General features: G+C 41.3%; 2 protein-coding genes and 1 long non-coding RNA gene across 3 annotated transcripts in view; 2 read left to right on the top strand and 1 right to left on the bottom strand.

Annotated features, from left to right (window-relative positions):
- Positions 1-3,722: 3,722 nt before the first annotated feature.
- On the bottom strand, positions 3,723-7,460 carry znf488 (zinc finger protein 488). The gene is made up of 3 exons (XM_088917943.1): positions 7,194-7,460; positions 6,081-6,312; positions 3,723-5,386 (listed from the first exon to the last, which is right to left on the bottom strand). Exons 1-3 carry the CDS (start codon positions 7,407-7,409, stop codon positions 4,287-4,289), a joined length of 1,548 nt encoding a protein of 515 aa, XP_088774069.1. The 5' UTR covers positions 7,410-7,460; the 3' UTR covers positions 3,723-4,286.
- LOC148834564 (uncharacterized) lies at positions 6,427-11,371 on the top strand. Its single transcript, XR_016091114.1, has 4 exons — positions 6,427-6,545; positions 7,479-7,662; positions 10,741-10,817; positions 11,285-11,371. It is a non-coding gene; the product is annotated as an uncharacterized LOC148834564 (long non-coding RNA).
- A 2,729-nt stretch (positions 11,372-14,100) lies between these two features.
- Positions 14,101-20,566, top strand: part of antxr1d (ANTXR cell adhesion molecule 1d) — a 34,242-nt gene continuing 27,776 nt past the window's right edge. Inside the window, exon 1 of the mRNA XM_088917942.1 lies at positions 14,101-14,716. Within this exon, the coding sequence (XP_088774068.1) occupies positions 14,559-14,716 (158 nt within the window). The 5' untranslated portion in view covers positions 14,101-14,558. The remainder of the gene's footprint in view (positions 14,717-20,566) is intronic.

Genomic DNA, 20,566 nt, shown 5'->3' with positions numbered 1-20,566 from the left:
AGAATGGCCCTTGTGTGTCTCCCAGTTGGGGCTGCCGGTGCAGAATAGCCCCTGTGTCTCCCATGTGAGGCTGATAGTGCAGAATGGCCCCTGTGTGTGTCTCCCAGGTGGGGCTGCCAGTGCAGAATGGCCCCTGTGTGTCTCCCAGTTGGGGCTGCCGGTGCAGAATAGCCCCTGTGTCTCCCATGTGAGGCTGATAGTGCAGAATGGCCCCTGTGTGTGTCTCCCAGTTGGGGCTGCCGGTGCAGAATAGCCCCTGTGTCTCCCATGTGAGGCTGATAGTGCAGAATGGCCCCTGTGTGTGTCTCCCAGGTGGGGTTGCCGGTGCAGAATGGCCCCTGTGTGTCTCTCAGGTGGGGCTGCCGGTGCCGAATGGCCCCTGTGTGTCTCCCAGGTGGGGCTGATAGTGCAGAATGGCCCCTGTGTGTGTCTCCCAGTTGGGGCTGCCGGTGCAGAATGGCCCCTGTGTGTCTCCCAGGTGGGGCTGCCGGTGCAGAATGGCCCCTGTGTGTCTCCCAGTTGGGGCTGCCAGTGCAGAATGGCCCCTGTGTGTCACCCATAGATACTGTCTCAGCCATGCATTCAAAACGTCTTAATTGTAACAGCCTTCCCTGTGATTCTTTTTGTAGTTCTGGCAGTATAATAGTTGAGTTGCCTTTAATTTGTTTGGCAGCTGTGTGCTCTCAGGGCAGCTCTTCACCCTGTGCTCGCAGAATAGACTCTTGTGTGTCAGGACCCACACCAGGATAACGAATGGACGCATGGGAAAACAGAAGATCCTCCAGAAATACAACAACATGATTCGGGTTCAAACAAAAACAACACGTTTTTATGTTGAAATCAATCATTAAGCCAATAAAAGGCTAAATAACATTATTTGTTTTATAGTCAAACAAAAATCCCGTCTGAACATGTTGACAGAAGTTTTATTTTTAGTGTAGTAAACTTTTTAATACACTTCTAGAAAAGAATAATGTGCATCAGTAAGGACTGAACTGTAACAGCTGTGTTTCTATTGGACATTCCCTTCTTAGAAAGGACTTCTCATTTGGATTGAACAGAGAATTGCCGCAATTCTAGCAAAAGAGCAAATAGGAATCCTAAATAAGTTACACTCTATTCAGAAACACAGCTCCAACGCCTGCTCAAGTGGGTGAGCAGGGGCTCAGCATGCCTCAGTCTGAGCAATCGGTCAGCACAGTACACCAGTGTCATCACCCCCAGGCGTTCGTGAGGGGTGACAAGCTGAGTGTGATTGTATCACCCCACTTCTCACCCCTCCTTCAGCAGGATCAGAGAGGAGGCACTACCATGCTAAACTACCACCCAGTAGAGAAAAAACAAAGAAGATGGAACGTGTTCATTTATTTGAACTAAATGCGGCCTAAATGCTTCTTTTTGGAGCTTTTTTTCTGTGACAAAGCAGGATGGGAAGCCATGCCTCAGTTTAAAGAATACAGCCCCCCTCCTTAGTGCAACATGATGGAAAACCCTACACTCCAAAATTAAATCAAACCTTTATAAAATTGCAATGCCACCTGCTAATTTTACATATTTTAATGGTATTCCTTGCAGAATGTCTATTCAGGGAAGTGGAAATTAAATGTTTTAGCTCTGGATTTGTAGTCCATTGTAAAGAAATTTGGAAAGTGAAGTTAGCTTTTCTTCAACAATCCCTAAATGTCTCATCTTCATTGATGACAAATCAGTTAAGCTTTAAGAAATGTTAGGAAAATATTTCAATGTAATTTAAGGTTCATTATTTTAAATAATTGCTTTATACCTTACATTACTTATCAATAACTGCATTTTAAATTATCTGCTGTGTTGTACGTCCTGTAATAGAGATTTCACTGCTGATATAGATATTTCTCCTAACACATAAAAACAGTAGAAAAGAGAAAGTTTAACAGGCAAACCAAAGCAAAGACAGAAAATACAGAGCTCCCATAAAAACTGCTGTTCTTTAAAAGATAGGTCAAAATCAAATTTAGATTAATAAAATAAGTTATAAATAATGAAAATGAAGAAATTATTATATTTGACTCAATCAATCTTATATTGTCCTTTTAACTTTTTTTTTCTTTATGACATTGAATTCCTTTGTGAGTCTGTTAAGGCACAGAGAATGCAATTGAGCTGCCCAACTTTCTAACAAACTTGCAAAAATCTGAAGTTGAATGCATCTCTATCGCCATCTAGTGAGAATCAAGCGACTCGACCGCATGCTGCACTTGGATGCCACAGCCAAAACCTCCTCATTGACTTAGAAAAGAGCTAGAAAAAGACATAAATTGGGGTAGTCTCCTAATAAAGCAAAATACTATTTCTGAAAAAAAAAAATAATACGCAAACACTAATTCGGTGGGTGACATGACAAGGTGATCAGCACTGCTGCCCCACAGCCTTTGTATCCTGGGTTCAAACTGGACTGCTACACCTTCTGTGTGAAGTTTGCATGTTTTCCTGTGGTCACATGGGGTTTCTCCTCGTGCCCCAGCTTCTTCTCACATTCCAAATACATGTTGGCCCAGCTCACCAGCGTCGCACGGCTCAGCACGCTTGTGCCTTGAGGTGAGAAGCCATCCGGCCCCAGGGTCTGCTCCCTTCTTTGCCCTGTACTGTCCAGGACGGCGCCAGGCTGGCACAGCCCTTACCAGGAGCAAGCCGCCTTCTGACGAGTGATGGATGGAGCCGATTCCATTCTTTGATCCAGGTATTCGTGCACCTTAATTGTGATATTTTGTGTGTCCATCTTTTGCTACCTTCACAGTGGAGTTTTTTTTTTAAATATACACCGAATGTATGTTGAAGTCACTTTCTGGTATTGTGGACATACTTGTGCTCAGGTGTCAGCACACACAGCTGTGTGTTTCGTCATTGACTTATTGCAATTGCAGCCGTCGGGTTAATCAACAAAATCACAGTGACGTACGAATCTGGGACTGAAATACGTGACTCACCAACCCTTATTGCAGAAATTATTTTCTAGGCTTTGCCCAATGTGGCTGATCATTACTCTGCTGGAATACAAACATCCATATAAGAAGAAGTGTAGCATTGAGTAACATGTGACTGCAAGACTCCTACATTTGCAGCCTCTGTTTACCCTCTTAAAATACAACAGTCAGCACTTCCTGAGAAAGAGAAAGATCTATACCATCAAGCAATCACCAGCGCACCTAAACCTTGGCTCAAGGAACGTCTCCGAACAGTTTTCACTTCTGGGTAAAACGAGGTCTGCCTGGAACATTTATGATAATGGAATTTGGTTGAAGAAATCCTCAGGTTTTTTTACGAGCATTCTGTTGAAAACTGCAAACATTTTCTTTTTTGTACAGTTTATAGCATCTAGTTCCTCCCCTGCAGACATTCATCTTTTTAAAGTATTGAGGAATAGTTGGCTTTCTTGACCATTTCTTGGTTTTCTTGAATGTCTGTGTCATTTTTGCAATATTCCAAGGGAGTGGATATTCCAAGCTCAGACAATTCTTCTTTCACATTTTCAATCTTGTTCTCCCACAGCACAGGCTAGGCAATTTACATGTTCTCCGGGCTTTGTCAATAATTGTCCATTTGTGGCTTCCCAGTAAACTGTGACTTTCTGTTATTTACCACGTTATCTCCTTTTTACAGCTGTTTCGCTGCAACCTTGAGATCATCGATTTACTCTGTACTCAGCTACTTTCATTGCATTTTTTAAATCAACATTTTCCGATGTATTTTTCAGAGCTTTAGTTTTTATTCTACAATAATCATCAAGTGATGGTTTACAATAGTCAAGTGAGACTTTCAATCATGGGACGTTTCAGCAATGAGCATGGAATGGGTTTCATACAAATACTTGAGTCAAAATATTAAGCTAGTTGTTACAGGTTGTTTTCCAGTTTCTGTAGGTCATGTGGTGTGCTATACTTATAAAACTAATCTCTAATTTATATCATTCAGTGGAATAAATATAGAAATCACTATACGCTTTTATCTTAGTTTTGCAATGGTCCAAACCTTTTTGTTTGCAAGTCTATATTTTACCATTTACAAAACATACCATGTCATGGTCTGTGAATACAACACCCACATATCTGGTGACAGAATATCAATATTCCACATCCATTGATATTTTGTGTTCAAAAGCAACACAGGCTGGAGGACGGTAACACTTTTAGAGGTCTGCTCTGTCTGTGTGCGTTTCGCTGCAATCGCATTATGGCCCCCACGTGCAGTGCTGAGCGGTCCGAGAGAGCCGGCCTCTCTGTCAATGTCAACAGGGGGGTCCCTCTTCCGGCTTAATTGTGGGAGGTCATGTGTCGAGACAGGTGGTGGCGCTCCCTGAAGTACTCGTGGCATATCGGGCAGGTCAGCTTGTCCTCTCTCCGTCTCTTCACCTGGGATTCCACGGCGAACTCCTTCTTGTGGTGGGAGCGCATGTGGAACACCAGGTCCGAGGTCATCCGGAACGACAGGCTGCACTTGGCGCACCAGTTCTGCACGGCCACGCCGAAGGACGTGAAGGAGGGCGGGAGGAGCGTCAGGGACGAGGTGGCCCCCCGGGGCCAGTGCTCGGACGCGTAGGGGAAAGAGCCGCTCCTGCTGACCGGGGTCTGCACGTTGGCCATGTCGGGGGCTAATACTTTGGATCCCAAGAGGCGGCTATATCCCAGGGCCCTATTCGCGGCGATAGAGTCGGCCAGATCCCCCAGGTGCTCCGCGGAACCGCTTACAGCGAGGGAGGGGTGTGTGGAGGAGTTCTTCACGGCTCTGCTCGGCTTACAGAAGGCGCTCCTCTGCTCCTCCCCACTGGCGTTGGGCAGAACAAAGGAGAAAGCACTTCCGCTGGAGTGTAGAACGGAGTCCATTTCCAAGCGGTCGTGTGGAACGTGGTTAAGGCCTCTTTCGGCGGCGGCCTCGTTCGCCTTCTCCTGCTTTGGCTTTTCCCTCATCCTCCTGACCTCGGTAAACGCACTCGGCTTCCGATCGGAGGCGTCTTTCTTGGCGGGGTACCCGTCCGCGGCGGCGAGTTTCAGAACTGAGGCTGCCAGCAGCTCAGGGCCCACCGCTTGCGTGTCTCTGCTCAGGAAAGCGATGTTGCGGTCGTTGGCGATGTTGGTTTTCTCCAGCAAAACGGCTTTTCTGGCCCGGGGGCTGTCGGCGTCTTCAGGCTTGCCTTTTCGCAGAGCGGGGATGGCGGCGTCTTCGCTCGCCTGGGACTTTCTGTGCTCCAGGTCCCTGGCGATGTTGTGGAAATCGGTGACTCGCTGGAGGCGCTTGGTTTCCATGCTTTTTTGCTGGAAGACGTCGGTTTTTCCTTGTGCACAGAGAAAACGGCAGTGTGCCAAGTAGGGGTGCTCATTCTTAAAGGTCTGGTCACACTTCGTACATTTAAATCCTGTACAGATAAATAAACACCCCATTAGCACTCACGTGACAACTTTAAAATAGTAGCATAGCATCCTCTTTAACTTGCCCAATTCCAGTCTTTCACAATAGTTAGTTAATTGAGACTTGATCCATGGCCTTCCAAACTCAATATTACGAAGATTTACTTTTACACCAATCCTAATATAGCCTAATGGACTCTTTATTTGAATGGAAAGTTTTTTTTATTTTTCAATAGGTACTCTACAGAACTCCAACTGGTTGAGCTAGAACGTCAATATTGCTGTCACTGCAAAAGTGCAGATAGGAGGCCTGTCCTATTTAGTGAAGAGCATGCAAATCACATTTCTTTTGTAAATTTCTTAGAAGTTATTACTGTAACATTTATTTGTACAATAATCCAACTCTCCAAATGAGAAGGTTACCCTGCATTTTCTACCCAAGAACAACACATCTTACAGTTGCAAAGGAACAAGTAAAGGTTTATTCCGTGCTGAAAAGAGCAGAAAAGAAACACAGCGTTTTCGGCTGCGGAGTCTTCTTCCTCTGTCACCCTAAGAAGACTCCACAGCTGAAACGTTGTGTTTCTTTTCTTCTCTCTTCGACATGGAATAATCCCTTCCGTGTTCCTTTGCAGCCTGCTGTATGAGTGCTGACGCAGCTACAGCACCTAACTTGAACGACTACGGCTTACGGTCTCTTACCATCCTGCAAATGCTGGGGGTTTATGTCGTTGAATCCCAGGAGGTGAGAGAGCTCTTTGTCGTACCACACCAACAGTTCCTCGTCTTTCCTGATGCTCCTTGTGGACCGGAAATACAGCTGACTGCTTTTCAGGTAAGCCTCCATGTTCTGCTCTTCTCTGTTTCCCGCCGCCTGCACCAGCCTCAGCCAGGAGAGGGCGCTGGTCGAGCCCTTCATTGCCTCGGCGTCCACCTGTAGGCACAGCCGCAGTCAAGAGGCTGGAGGTCAGAGGGAAACTGTACAGCCGACAACGCTTCTTCTGTTCGCGGAGAACAGCTTCACACCCGGCTGTGTGTGTGTAGGTTTGTGTTTATCTTTTACAGCCTTTGACGACGATTACTGTAGATCTAAACCCTCTGAATCGCACTTGGATTTGGAAAAAAAAAACAACGACAAAAAGCTTGAAATTAACGGGCAAGAATTCGGTAAATGGAGAGCTTTTTTTGCACATCATGTTAAGTGTTTAATTGTCTGTGTTTGTCCTAAAGCCTGCGCTTCAACTAACAGTAAGTTCCTTAGAAAGAATGCAGAAGTAAAAAGATTACAAATAAGATCCACTGAAGTCATAATGAAAGTTGGCCAGCGACTAGTGGAAGTTTCTCATTAAACTACACGAGATTTATTTTCATTCCAACACATTTGTTCGTTATTTGAAAGACTATGTCGACGAGCTATTCTGCTAGCAAAAAGCACGTGTTTTTCATTACATTTCACCAACAGGATCAGATCGAAAAAGTCACAAGTAGGGGTTACATTCACGTTGAAATGAAAACGGGTGAAATATACGTTCTGGTTGTACCAGTTGTCGTATTCAGCTATATGCGAGCAAAGTTCGTATTTGGAAGCACTATGGCAATTGGGTGCCTGACGACACATGCGGAAATGTTTCTGTTGGGAACAAGACGCTACAATACCTGTTCCTCTTTTGTGAAGTATTTTTTTTATTATCATTATTTCAGGGAGAGGCTCGGGAAAGCTTAAAATGATCTTGGTCTTTATTATTTAAATCGGTATTTTTACGAATGGGGTATGTACGCTGTAACCCCCCCCCCCAAATAAAAACACACACATACTCGGAAAACGTAAGATTTGTTTCTCCTGTCCGAGGCCTTGAGAGCGATGAAGGCGATGGTGTCGTAAAAGGTGTTCTGCAGGACGCCGGGTCCGAACGAGACCCCCGCGGGCAGGTCTCGCGTCACGTGCACGCTGGTGAACAGGTCCGTGACGTGCTGGTGCAGAGGTTTTCCGTCGCCGGCCCAGAATGACCGAGGCAGAAAGCCCAGCTCCATGATCTACCTGCGAACGTGACACGGGATAAATGGGCAGTGATGTGACAAGTGCTCTTTTTTTTTTTTTAGGGAATCATTCTGGGAGCAGACTCGTTTTCAGGCGGTGCCCAGAGACACCTGGGGCGCTTCTATTTCCAGAAGAGATAGACGGCGCCTTGGGCACTACCTGTTCATCTTTCCTCGTGATATAATTTAAATTACAGATTGCGGCGGCTTCGAAAGTGTGGAGGCATGTGTCCTTTTAAACTGTGCGGTACGTGATAATAATTTACGTCCGTTGAAAGTAAATCGACATTCGTCGTGGCGTTGCAAACAAAAATGCGGTGTCCCGTTCTAATTGCAGTCCCTTTCTCCTCGGGTCTTTCACTTCATTTGCACAGAAGATTAAAGCAATGCTTAAAGACAGAATTGTTTGATAACTCTAGGCATTCGTAGACCTCGGCGTGTTCTTAAAAAACGCAAAACACGTAAGGTGTTCACAATTAAAGCGCGAAGGTACAGTTTAAACGTAGGAGCGAGTTTTAAATTTGCTGCCCTGTAAATTTTACCAACTTGCATAGCTGCAACCGACTGCGAAAAGCACGTTTTCATAAACGTGACGTTCTTACGAATTGCAATGATTATCAGTCACAATAACAATAAGCATTCGGTAGATTCTGGGCTTCTGTAAACAGCCTTTTGTTCCGAATGTTTCAGTTTGATTTCTCCCATTGTCTGCCCATCTGTCTTCCTAGTGCGTGCCCCTTGCATCCCGGTTTTGTCGTTGTTACCCCTGTAGAGATTAAATAACTGTTTCATGTCTTGTAATAATGGGGGAAAGAGGTCTCGGAGGGAATAGTTACAGTACATATCCGAACTAAACGCGTTGCTCGTAAATCGTTAGAAGTGGGTTTGCGGTAACTGTCTACAGCGACTTTGGGAACGATGTCAAAGAGCGTTTTTTTTCTTCTTGCTGACGCAAACTGTTTAATTACATTTATTCTGGGGAGCAACGTGTTGATTTAAAAAGCTTACTTCGACCTCAGAACATTTTCGACAAAGTATCTGGAGCCGGTCCGGCGCGGTCATTTCAAGTGACTAACGTACAGGTGCAAGAGACCGACCACTCTGTTTCAATGTAGAAATACTGTACATCTTGGACGTATGTGTGCCGATTTTGTATTATCCCATATGAAGTGTAGATTCAAGAGTACTGTCATTTGTTTACATCAAACGTGTACATTACTGTTTCACGGAGACGCTGTAAAACTACAGCAGGATGGGAAACCTATAACGGGCGTAAACGCAAGATACACGGAAATGATTCCCGTTGAGCACCCCAACAGCGTACAGTATATTTTGCACACTCACCAGCTGAACGCGTAGGTGCTCCGAACAGGAAGACAGCTGCAGGTGCGACGGGCTTGGTCCGTCCTGTACTGTGGTGTGTAAAAACGAGCGTTTCCGAGGAGCTCTGGATAAAACTGCCACTTTGTTTCTCAATCAGACACTTATTCTCAGTGTGGAAGAGGAGCGCTGATGCGTGATGGCCCATAGATGAGCTCTTCCGCTCCCTGCATCCCCCAGGTGGCATTTTGATTGGTGCTTTTCTGCCTTTACAGCCTAATTAGACAAGAAAGGGAGTCTTGAATGGTTGAAAAGAATAATTGATGAACGGAGCACTACGGGAACACTGTGCGCTAAATAATTTAATTTTCACGTTCCTCCTTTTAATAGCTACGACACAGTTCACAGTATCTATCTACCCGGTATCTAACGTTGGAGGCATCGATCTGAATATTTAACCACAATATTCACATTTCTGTTATCTATAATGAATATCCTACCCAATAGAGGCCCCTGCGAATGTATGGAAGGCTCTTAACTAAAACCGACGCTACAGTATCTCACTGCCATTTGAAAATTGAAAGGCTTTGAGAAATGTACAGATTGAAAGCTTGGTAAAAGAGAAAGGAACTAAACGAAGGAACGAAATAGCGCACATCTTGTCAATATTGCCAGGCATCACCGTGTTTTAATCTCTAGACCTTGTCGGATATCGGATCGGTAACCCTTGGTACTTGGGCTCCGTGTAACAGAAAAAAGCTAGCAAAACGTGGAACGCAAAAAAATATATATATTAGAACGAACACATCGATTCCATAATTTAGTCCAGAGTGTAGCATGCCAATCTAAGCAGACGCATTCCTTTAGTAGTTTGTGAGGTTATGAAAAGTGATTTTTAAGGCTTGCTTTTCACTCGACTTTAAGGTGACACCGAAAACACACGCTGGCCTTTGAAGTGTTTTCCAGAAATCCGTTTTACCGTTAATTGCTCTGAATAATATAAGCATCTTTTCCAGCACTAAAATCTTAAATAATGTCACTTGCCCAAAATCCCATTAAAGTGTATTTAGTGTGACTCAAAACATTTCAATCTTCATGTGTATTTTCGTCCTTCTATAGTTTATACAGAGATGGCAGGGTTGAGTTAAGCCTTCAGTGAATACAGGCGACAGAGAAAGAACAGCTACACATTTGGAAACGCATTAGTTATGAAAGATGTCGCTCCTCATTTACTGACGTCTATTGTAGTCTATAAAACTAGAATAATTAGAAATGTCAATTCAAGTCATTTGGCTATTTGCCGATATTGACATAAACATTGAAAATGATATTTTTAGGTCAGTTAAATCTAGACATGGAATATTTGCCCTGAAATAAATACTATATATGAACTATTTTAGCCCTTTAAAATAAGGGTAAATTAATTGAATTGCATTCTGCATAATTCTCTGACTGTATAACGTAGCGTGGTAAAACATGAAATGGGATTTACAAATACTGATACAGTACATATTGCTCGGTAGTTTCAATAATTATTTAACAATATTTATTTGGATTTTATACCGTGCAAATAAACATTAAAATTAAACCACTAGAGCGACGTGGACTACTAAGTTTTCATAAAACACTTTCTATATGTTATTAAAACAAAGAGCTCGCCGCGCATTAGAAGACGAATTCTAATGTATCTGCCGCTTCGAACAAGATTCAGGAGAATTAAAAAAAAACTATTGTCATGTATGAATACAGTATATAGTTTATAACTTTATGTTTCCACCTGTGTTATTTTAAAATAATGCCTTCTTTGTCTTTTACACACCATTTTCATTGATCTCAACTGGGAAATATTTAATTTTAGACCTGTTATGACAAGCAAGTGATATGCATCACCAAATATTTAACAGGCTAGTGTTTTTTATTTCTAACCCAGACTGCATTATAGTGATCTTTTCTGTTAATCCATAAAAATAGAAACAATTTGTTGTTTCTTTTTTTTTTACTGAAGCAAATCAAGTGAAGTACGTGTCGCTCAGAGGCCCAACAGCCAACACTACTGTCCCGCCGATCTGGAGCCACAACGGTGTAGGTTTGAACCCAGGACCCGCGGTCTCGCATGCCCCCGTGTTTTTATTGTGGTGATGATGATGATGATGATGAGTTAAACGTTTGCATTTTCAAAACTATTTAGACATAAAGGAGCACCCGATGTTTTGAGCGAGAATTTCTCGCCATGAAAGCGATTGCAGACTTCAGGGAGGCGCTTTTGATATATAAAACAATCAAATACGATATTAGCAATGAATCAAAATCACCTGAAGACAAAACTGAGACCTTTCTTTAAAAAATAAAATTAAAAATCTGAGGAAGAGAGGCCACAAAACGGTTATTACGGAGGCTCAATTTCTTTTAAGGGTCATTAAAAATCAAAATCTAGAAACAACACTTAGAAATTTAAAAAGCGAACAAATAGTCAGGCTTCTTCGCATGTCTTCGGGTGTCATCTTCGGCTCCACAGCTGAAATGTTGTGTTTCCTTTCTTCTCTTTTCAGCGTGGAATGAACCTTTGATTGTTCCTTCGCAGCCTACGCATGCTGACGCAGCTCCTTACTTGAACTATTAAAACCAACTACACCTTTATCTGTTGTATTTATTGGAAACGGTAATGAATTGAAACATATGAGGCGAGATAACCCATTAAGTACTTAAGTGATGGGGAGTTTTTATAAGAATAATGTATTCGGCCAGTGGCGAATAAATCCCACTGGATCGTGTGTCACTCAGTTAAGCTCCATTTTGCCATTTTATTTGGAGAAAAAACTAAATATTCATTTATGTTTACTATACAGTTCTAGATAGCTTTTATACAGTAGTATCATGTGATCTACATTATCTACAGTATTATGGACTGATGTATTGCAGGTTCATTCGGTTATACTGTATAAACTTTGCTTTTCTCTTACTAATAATAATTACAAGATCTAATTAATTTTGTACTGATATAGTTGGGACGAAGAAACGATTGTATTCCCCCCGTGGAAGGGTTAATATCAGAGACAGCGCCGCTTTTCACAGTCGGCTTGTGCAGCTGCGTTTGAATTTATAGAAAGGTTTCTGAACAAGAAACACCCTCGTCTACTCTGTTTTGACAGAAAAGGTAACCGTAATTGAACTCTAACATTTTCATTTAACAACTAAAATGAATACAACCCCAAAAAAATCCACCAATTCGTACTTGAAGTTATTATTTTTCTTTTTAAATGATTGCCCACCCAAAGTAGTATTTGTTCAATTCCTTAAGGAACCCGAGAGACCAGGCCATCGATGAATCCTATATAAAGTTTAGGAAAAGTTAAAAAAAGAGAAGAGGCTTGCGACATTATAGTAAAGGTACAGAGTATTTGCATGAAACTAAATTATTCAGAATATTTTAAAATTCTGATGCGTATCCAGTTTTTCTAAAATAACACGTTAATTGAGGGGCAGAGTACACCGCACGACCAGACAGCCTTACCGTAATGTTCCTAATAGCAACACGGCAGTGTCGTAGATGATTTGTACGGTTACTATTGTACTGTTACTTTACCGTTCGCTTTGCTACAGCGTAGTTCAAAATTATTCAGTGTGGCAGATAGGTGTGAACACCCAAATAGTGATGGTAAAGCATAAATAAAATTGTATTTGCCTTAGGTTTACATTACAGTTCAAAGTGGGGATTATTCAAATGCTGTTCATCCGTCAACAGGCACGGATAGTCTGTTTATATGTTTTCAGCCCCCTTGACCCAAGTGTCGCCGGAAATACAGTCAATTCACAATAGAGCCTTTTCGGAATTAAAACACAGTTACAGCTACAACGGCGGCAGTAATATATAGATATACATCAAACGTTTGCGAAGAAACAAGCGGTAAACACATGGCTGATGGACCTGAATAGAGTGTTTTCACATGGCAGATATGAAACAGAAATATCAGTCATTTTTATTAAATTCCAATAGTAGATATAGTAGACAACACGCAAATATATCAAAATAAAAGACAAGAACAAATAAAAACCAATTCACGTGAGTCGCCGAAAAAGGCATTTGGTTTTTTTTTTACACACTAGACCTTGAGGGTGAGGTCCTTTTCCCAGACCGGACTTCCACCGACACCTGTGGTGTCCGTGTGCCGCGGACTCCATGGAGGAGCTATTGTTCGCGAAGTTGCAGTATTTAGTCAATGATGGTGTTATTCTACACAAAGCTATTATTCCTACCACTGCCTTCAATAATGAATAAATATGCATTTAAATGAAATACATTTATTATGAATGATAATAAAACAGTATTATCAATATTATGTATTTCAATTGAAAACACAATGTAGATAAGTGATGTAAGGAAGGACAGAGACATAACTCAATTTTCTGTTTAAAAACTTCAGTCTGGATGTAAATTGTGGCAAAGCCAAAATGATTATTAACTGTTCCAAAAAGGGTGAGACTGTAAATCTATTTTCTTCAGAACGCTTCTTCTCTTATTTAAATACCTTTATTTATTTTATGTTTATTTTTTCGACAGGAGAGCCTTCTCTCCAGAATTCGCCAAAGATTTAGGCCAAAAAGAAACACCACTGCATGTCAAACCAGCTTACGGCTTTCTTTGGAAGATGCAGAATAATAAACGAATAAGATATATACCTTTGTAGGATGTGGTGACTTCAATGTCCTCCTAAACAGAAAAAAAAACTTTACGAAAGGCCAAAATAACCGAATCATTAGCTGTTTGAATCAATTAATTAATTTGGTTAATATCAATAAAAACGGTCTGCATGTCTTCCCATTCTCCCTTCTTCAAGCCAGAGGATAGTTCTCGTGGTGATCAATTATAATTACAATTATAAGGAATGTGTCTAAGCGATGCCAGCCCATACTGGCTCCTTGCTCACTGCCATTGTTCGTAGTTTAGGACTACGTAGCTCTGGTGCCTCGTATCCTTTTCACACCGGGATGCGTTTAAGACCGAGCCACCGACAGCACAGCGGTGACCGGCAGCACGTTTCAGACAGCCTGTAACCTGAGAAAAAGCTGCAGTAGGTTTAATAGTTCCAACACTGTGGTGTTTTACCGCCTTATCTGGCAAACTCTAAGTGCCCTGGTGCTACATCGTGTCAAAAAACAATTCATTTCCCCGAAGACGAGTTACTTTAACTGTGTATCCAGGTAACTGACATGATGCCGTCTTTAATTGACTTGTTTGTATCTGTTAAAGTAGCCTGGGTCTCTGTTGTTGCACTCTTCCCATTTATAAAGTAGGAATAGTAACATTTCTTCCCCAATCTATCTAATGTGCGTCTGAAATGAGCTCTTAACTGATACGTCTGTCTTCACACATTAGGCGAATAATTTATCTTTTGGTTTCTCACTTTTCTGCTACTCGCCTTTGTTATTTGTGTAAGCATACTGACACTTTTCCGAACTTCGTGCGTGGACCTGTGTTTTGTGGACAGTGGTGACCCTAAATCTTGCCCATATTCATAATTTGTTCTCCGTTTTGTGTTTTCCGGAAAAGGGAAGTAGTTTCCTCTATCCCAGTATTGGCATGGTCGTCTCTTTCATCGCTCCGCTCCGCTAGAAGAAGGGCAAGTCTGAGGAATGTTTCGAAATCGAGCCTCCTAGCAGATCCAAAGGAAGCGACACCTACAACAACCGTGACAATCCTGGGCGACTGACGTTTCCTGGCCAACTCAGCCGGGAGAAAACCTTATCAAGACGCATGAGATAATGTGAATCACTTGAATTCCTCGGCTGCGCTTTTTTTGGGGGGATCTACCAGACGGGAAAAAGATGGCGAGCTTTTTGATTAACATGTCTCTTGCCTTAGCTCTGCTGGGCTTCCTAATGTTCACAAGTGCTTCAGTCAGAGCAGAGCCCGGAGTGGAGGAAGAGGAAGAGGAAGAAAGGTCTTGTCAAGGTGCTTTCGACTTGTACTTTGTCCTGGACAAGTAAGTGACCGTCGTAAATGTAACAGTTTATTTACTCTTCACTGCACTTAGCCATGCAACCACTCTGCTTTGTAGAGACGGGCGCTGGGCGTACCGGGAGACTTTTTTTTACCTTGAAGTGGTGAAATCTATACTGGTCGAATAGGCAATATGTTGAGCTGAGTTTCTGCGTTGTCTATACCAGATACAGAAAGTTTACTCTCTGGGTCATTTAACGCTGTCAGCTATGCAGAATATTAAACTTTGGATATCCTACTAACGATTTTAAGACGAAGCAGCTAATCCGAATATATTGAATTGCGCGCATTTTTCCCATTAAAGCTATTCTAAACGGTGTGTTAAAGATGTATGCTTTTTACGGAAGCGGGGAAAGCGCTTTCTCCAAGAAGACGTATATTATTTTTGCAGTCTCCTTTTCAAGCGAAGAAAAGCAGCACATCCCCCACGGAGCTGGGAACTGGGAGCAGGATGCATGGATTGGGTTACACTGCTTGATGGAGCTGCTGCTCCAGCTGTTACAGCTGTCTGACTCCACGGTTGCCGCGCGCGAAGGCTCAGCGCTGATTTCACGCTGAGCGAAGAGAAGCCCGTTTGGCTTTTGTGAGCTGAGGCGCATTTCAGGACCCTTTTTTTTTTCACAGACGTCTGAAGTTTTGGGGACTGACTGTTCTAATCATTCACCATTTAATACGCGGCTTTACACTGCGCCTCTCGGTGTTACACAAACGAAACCCTGGTAAAATCTGAAAACGGGCTTAGAAATTGCCGCTTGCCTTTCCTTTGTTGTGAGACTTGCTTGCTTTTGCGGGAAGACTAAAAAACGTACCGTGTGAGTGTGCAGAGAGAGGGGGGCACAGTGTGATGATGAGTTAGCTGACCCAGCAGTTTAAAGATCTCCGCTTTGTTCCTTTGCGGTCAGTCTTTCTTTCCGTGGAGACTTGATGGGAACACGCTATAGGGTTAGTGGAGAAGGAAGCGCTTCCTTTCGCTCAGTTCTCAGAAGGCCTATGTACAGTATATACAACAAAAACACCAAATATGTGGGATACAGCGTGATACCTGTGACGTTTAAAAGAAAAGGAAAGAGAGCCACTGAACTTTTCTTCTGCTGGATTTATGAACCGTTCTATAATGCAGTATACTTCTGTGGACACAACCTGTTTTAATTTCAGGTTAAATGCACGACTTGAACAAACTGACTGTGGGCTCTTGGCTTCCTAGATAACTTGGAAGTTTCTTAGAAAAGCACGACTTTTGAGCAAAACACAGGATGACAAGAGAATTACGTAATCCGCAGGCCTCTTTTGTGCTGCTGTCAGTATAGACAGATTTGTGGGCAAGGCTATTTGCAGTCTGAATAAGATTTGTATTTTTACAATTGAAATGTTAAAATTTGCCGAATACATACGCTTAGTATTCCTGAAGCCTAATCCTTTCAAATTTCACTCAAAGAGAACTTGAAAAGCAAATAATTAAAGGACTTTTAAATTTCAAATAGATCTGTAGGTCTCTTTTTTTAACTTGGTATGTGGGGCACATCTACATTTCATGTATTAAACGTTTAAAATATGATCACATTTTAATTAACTAAAGTTTATATTTTCTAAGACTGTCATAATTTGTTAAATTATGTTCTTTTAAGGAAGGAAGACAGGATATTTTTTAAGGAAAGACTATCAGCATTGTTATACTGGTGATCCCAGTTTACTTATTGTTCAAGATTTTGCTTAAATCAAACCACTTGAACAACTGGGATGTTTGCGTGTAACTTTCCATAGGGTCTGAGGTCTACACTATTTAATGAGCATCAGTACAGTGTATGAGTCTCATCTTACACATGACTGTTTTGTTTTAGTAAATAAGCAATTAGTGGAAAAAGATTGTTTCTACCATTTGTTTAAGAATACAGAAGCATCATGCAGCTCTGAAGACTGTGCTCTGACATCTGATTTTTATGCTTATTTGTTTTAGAACAGTTTATGTTTGATTGTCCTTCAGAATGCGTTTTTTTATTTTGATGTCTCCTAAAAGTGTCTTTCTAAGATGCATTTTTTAAGTTCTTTCTAGTGCCGAGCAGTGACTGTTTCCACTTGTTGATTTTCTAACCTTTTAACTGTTCTGTGTCTTATAGAACAGACGACCTTCCTTATATATCTTGCTGTTTTTAGTTTTGTTAAAGACACATCTCTGCTATTTACTTTAAAATGTGTTTTGCACACCTTGTTGTTTTACTAATGCTTGAGTAATCCTGCTGTTCGAAAAAAATACTTTTAACAGAGTTCATAACAAAAGAAAAGTTTGGGAGGAAAATAACAGGAGTTTCCTGGTCCGGATTATAATTATGGGTCTCCAGAGCACTGTTTTCTGGTGTTTATCATGCTAACAGGTCTCCACCATCCCTGACTTGCTAGTCCACAGGGCCAGTCACCCCTCACACCGAGCAAGTTAGAGTTGAAATACTGTTCAGGATTTCTTCCACAGCCGCATCGCTGGTATTTGTCTGATTCTTTTCAAAATGGCTTAAAGCAGGAGTTGTTGTTTTTTTCAGAGCTTTTCAGACTTTGGTTAGATGCTTAGGATTCCAAAATCAGAAACCAACTCAGTCTTTTGACTAGAAACACAGAAGGGAAGCAAGGTCACAGCATGGACATTCTGTCAGATAGAGGACATTTCTGCTCAGAAATATTTTTGACTTACTGTAACTTTGTGACTTAACAAATCGTTGGTTACACATGGCCCTTGGAGTGAGTGAGCTATACAAGGAAGGGACAAGCAATATGAGGTGTTTGTCTAATTAATAATTCTTTCTTTTTAATGACACTGTGGGTACACTGTTATTATTCTGCTTGAGACCAGCAGTCACTGGGAAATAGACTGGGGTAGTTCTCTACATGCCATTTTCTAGCCCTGTTTCGAAAAAACTTCTGTGACACACACACACACACACACACACATACACACACACACACACACATGCAAGAGTTAGTCAGCCAAGTCGGGGTGCAGTAATAAATTTGGTTGGTGAAATGCAATTAGAATATTTTTGGTCTGTTACTAAATTAAAGTTGCGTGTCTATGATACTATGTTTGGCACACAGCTACATTTCTGAGTTGTATCCACATGTAATTGTCTGAATCCACAAGGATGAAAAAAAGACATTATTTGGAGACTTATGCCATAGGGAACGCTCCAGTTTTAATAATATCGTTGCTAGATTGTAGACATTTTTCATTGTGTCTGGTCATTACTGTTGAGGTGAACCACTTCGTCTTTCTTCTCCCTGAATGGACAAAAACCAATCCTTTACTATGGTTTTTTTTTTCACCCCAAGGGCTGTGCAGAGATATTCTGACATTTCAGATATTTTAGCTGTTTTTTTGGGGGGGTTACTAATGTACTGAGTTCAGACATGTAGTGCTTCAGGCTGCAGTGAGCACCAATGTGTTGGGAGCCTGAGTATAATTTCATGTACAAAGCTAAGTGAGGTGAAAACCGAACAATATATGTCAGAAAACCTAAACGGTAATTGTAATCTGACAGAACAAGGGAGAGCAAGTTCAGAAATGTTTTCAGATATGTTTTAATTGATTAAATATTTATTTCTTGGCACTACATGGGGCTTACTTTCATTCAGAAGAAATCCAGTGTTACTTTGCGTTCGGATAGTATTGGTTAAGGGTTTTACTGATGTGAAAAGGCCAGCGAGGTCTCTGTCTGTGAACGCCAAAATGAACTGTACCCTCTGGAGTGCTCTAGGAATGTTTGAGAGAATAGGTGTGTCCTTTTCGTTGAATCCATGAAGTGGACATGGTTAAATTTATCCATTTAAAGGTTGCCGCGGCTTAGCTGGTAAAACCTTCCTTTTATCTTGCCTTTAAGTGTTCGCAGTAAGGTATAGGTGCTCAAGGAAGCCACGAGTATTGGAATTATATCACCAATGCCATTATTATATTGCCATTATAGCATTGTTATTATGTCATATTGCCATTATACCATTCAGGGTTTAAGGTCACATTGCCTTTCAAAAGTAAATAGGCAGCCATGTTGTGAAGTTATCAAGTAAACATCAAAAACAATTGAAAGGCACACCATCTACTACAGCACATATTAATTTGACTTGATTCAGTGACATAAGGGAACAGACTGCTGTCTGTGAACACACAGTTGTGCTGTTAGAGATAATATATGTCTGCATGTATCTTCTAAATGCAAAATATTTTCCTTTTCAGGTTAGATATCATTCCTCTGATGGTTTCTACCCTCTGCTTAGAAAGAATTAGTCATTGCATGTTGTGTTGTGCTCCACAGATCAGAGCTTCACTAGACCCACTGATATGCAATGTGACAGGGTTTGTTAAAAGGGCCTTGTGCTGTATTAGCTGAGAGGTTAATTTCTCCTTTAGGCTCTTGAAGGCTTGTGGGAATTTAATGTATCACGTAAGAAACCGGGCTGTTTAACCTCACATTAGTTATTTTAAGTCAGCATTATTCCCCATTAAAGGCTCTAGTATCTCTAATCCATGCATCATTTTGCGCCAGTAAAATGCCTTTGAGTGTTTTACCATTTTATAAAAATGTTTTCCTACTAATTATCCAGAAAGCCATTCCAGTACGAGAAACGTTTTGAGAGTTACATCAGGTTATTTACAATGCCCACAGTAGTTGGCAATTTTTCCTTCTGTAGGAAGTTTTTGTTTAATGATTTACCTGCAAATTATTAGAAAATGAGGCTGCAAAGGTCCTGAAAGTTTGTTTTTTGATCTGATGAAGGTTTCAGGAAACACTATAACACACAATGTATTAACACTACTACGTTTTAAGAACCATTTTAAATCTTTAATGGGGCACTGCACCTTTAAATAATAGTGCTCGAGCACTCCTGAAGGAATTCTAAGACATGCGGCACAGCTGAATCAGACTGTAGGATCCTCACCTGCTGATTTACAAGTGCTAATAAACAGAGGGGTTGTTTTTTTAACTCCTTGGGTATCGCCTCTTGTTAAGATTTTACTGAAACCAAATGTTCATTTAAAGATTTTTTTAACCTGCATAATTTGTGTTTTGTTTCATAATAGCTCAATTGAGGTAAAAGTAATAATTAATTCTACAATTATTCAGCCGTTGCCTACAGAGAGGTTCACACATTTTAAGGGAACAAAAATCTGCAGTATTTCATATTCGTGTGCAGTTTTTCTGTGTATTACATGTATGGAAAACACTTTATATTTCTCATGAAAAATGTAACGTATTTGTTTACAAGTCACAGCGTGGCACACCCTCCTCTGCTTGAATTGCCTTTCTGTAAAATTAGTATTTATCTGATGGGACTGGTTTGGTGTGCACCCAGACTAAGTGATCTGATCGTTTCCTGTCTTCAGAAACGATACAGCGCTGTGTAGCAGGAGCATGTTCTGGCTAAAGGGAAAATGTGGAGCCTTCCACCATTCTCTCCCTGAGGGATGAGCTGTAGTGCTGCTGGAAATTAGGAGCTCTGACCCAATGCAGATGCCTTGCTTTGGGCTGAAGACTGAGGTGTTGGGCTTAGCTTGTTCTTGGCTGAGTTTTTAACACTTTGAAAAGTTTGCTCTTATGCTATTGCTTGTTCTTATATATGAAGTTTTATTTTAATGCAAACAGTTTCCCTTTATGGGACTTAAACACTTTTTCATGTTTGTCTGTCAGGCTTTGATGTGGATAATGTTAGCTTTTTGAGTTTATTGCTCCCAGTGGTTAGTCACCCATTTAATAGTCTAAACTATTACTGTATGATGTGTGGTTATACTGTATATGTGTTGTTAAGACTAAAATACATATTTTCGTAAAAACAGTTGAGTTAAATGCAGCTGTAA

Source organism: Atractosteus spatula, chromosome 5 (genome assembly GCF_055471065.1).
Source record: "Atractosteus spatula isolate fAtrSpa1 chromosome 5, fAtrSpa1.hap1, whole genome shotgun sequence".
NCBI classification, from domain to species: Eukaryota; Metazoa; Chordata; class Actinopteri; order Semionotiformes; family Lepisosteidae; genus Atractosteus; species Atractosteus spatula.
This window is presented reverse-complemented; position numbering and strand designations above follow the sequence as displayed.

Bases quoted from the DNA above. Each gene is read 5' to 3' on its own strand.
- znf488 (XM_088917943.1), bottom strand. From the start codon at position 7,409: ATGGAGCTGGGCTTTCTGCCTCGGTCATTCTGGGCCGGCGACGGAAAA. The intron at 6,313-7,193 runs GTATGTGTGTGT...CTGTGCCTACAG, and splicing joins ACAAATCTTACGTTTTCCGA to GTGGACGCCGAGGCAATGAA. The intron at 5,387-6,080 runs GTAAGAGACCGT...TTATCTGTACAG, and splicing joins CCCCCAGCATTTGCAGGATG to GATTTAAATGTACGAAGTGT.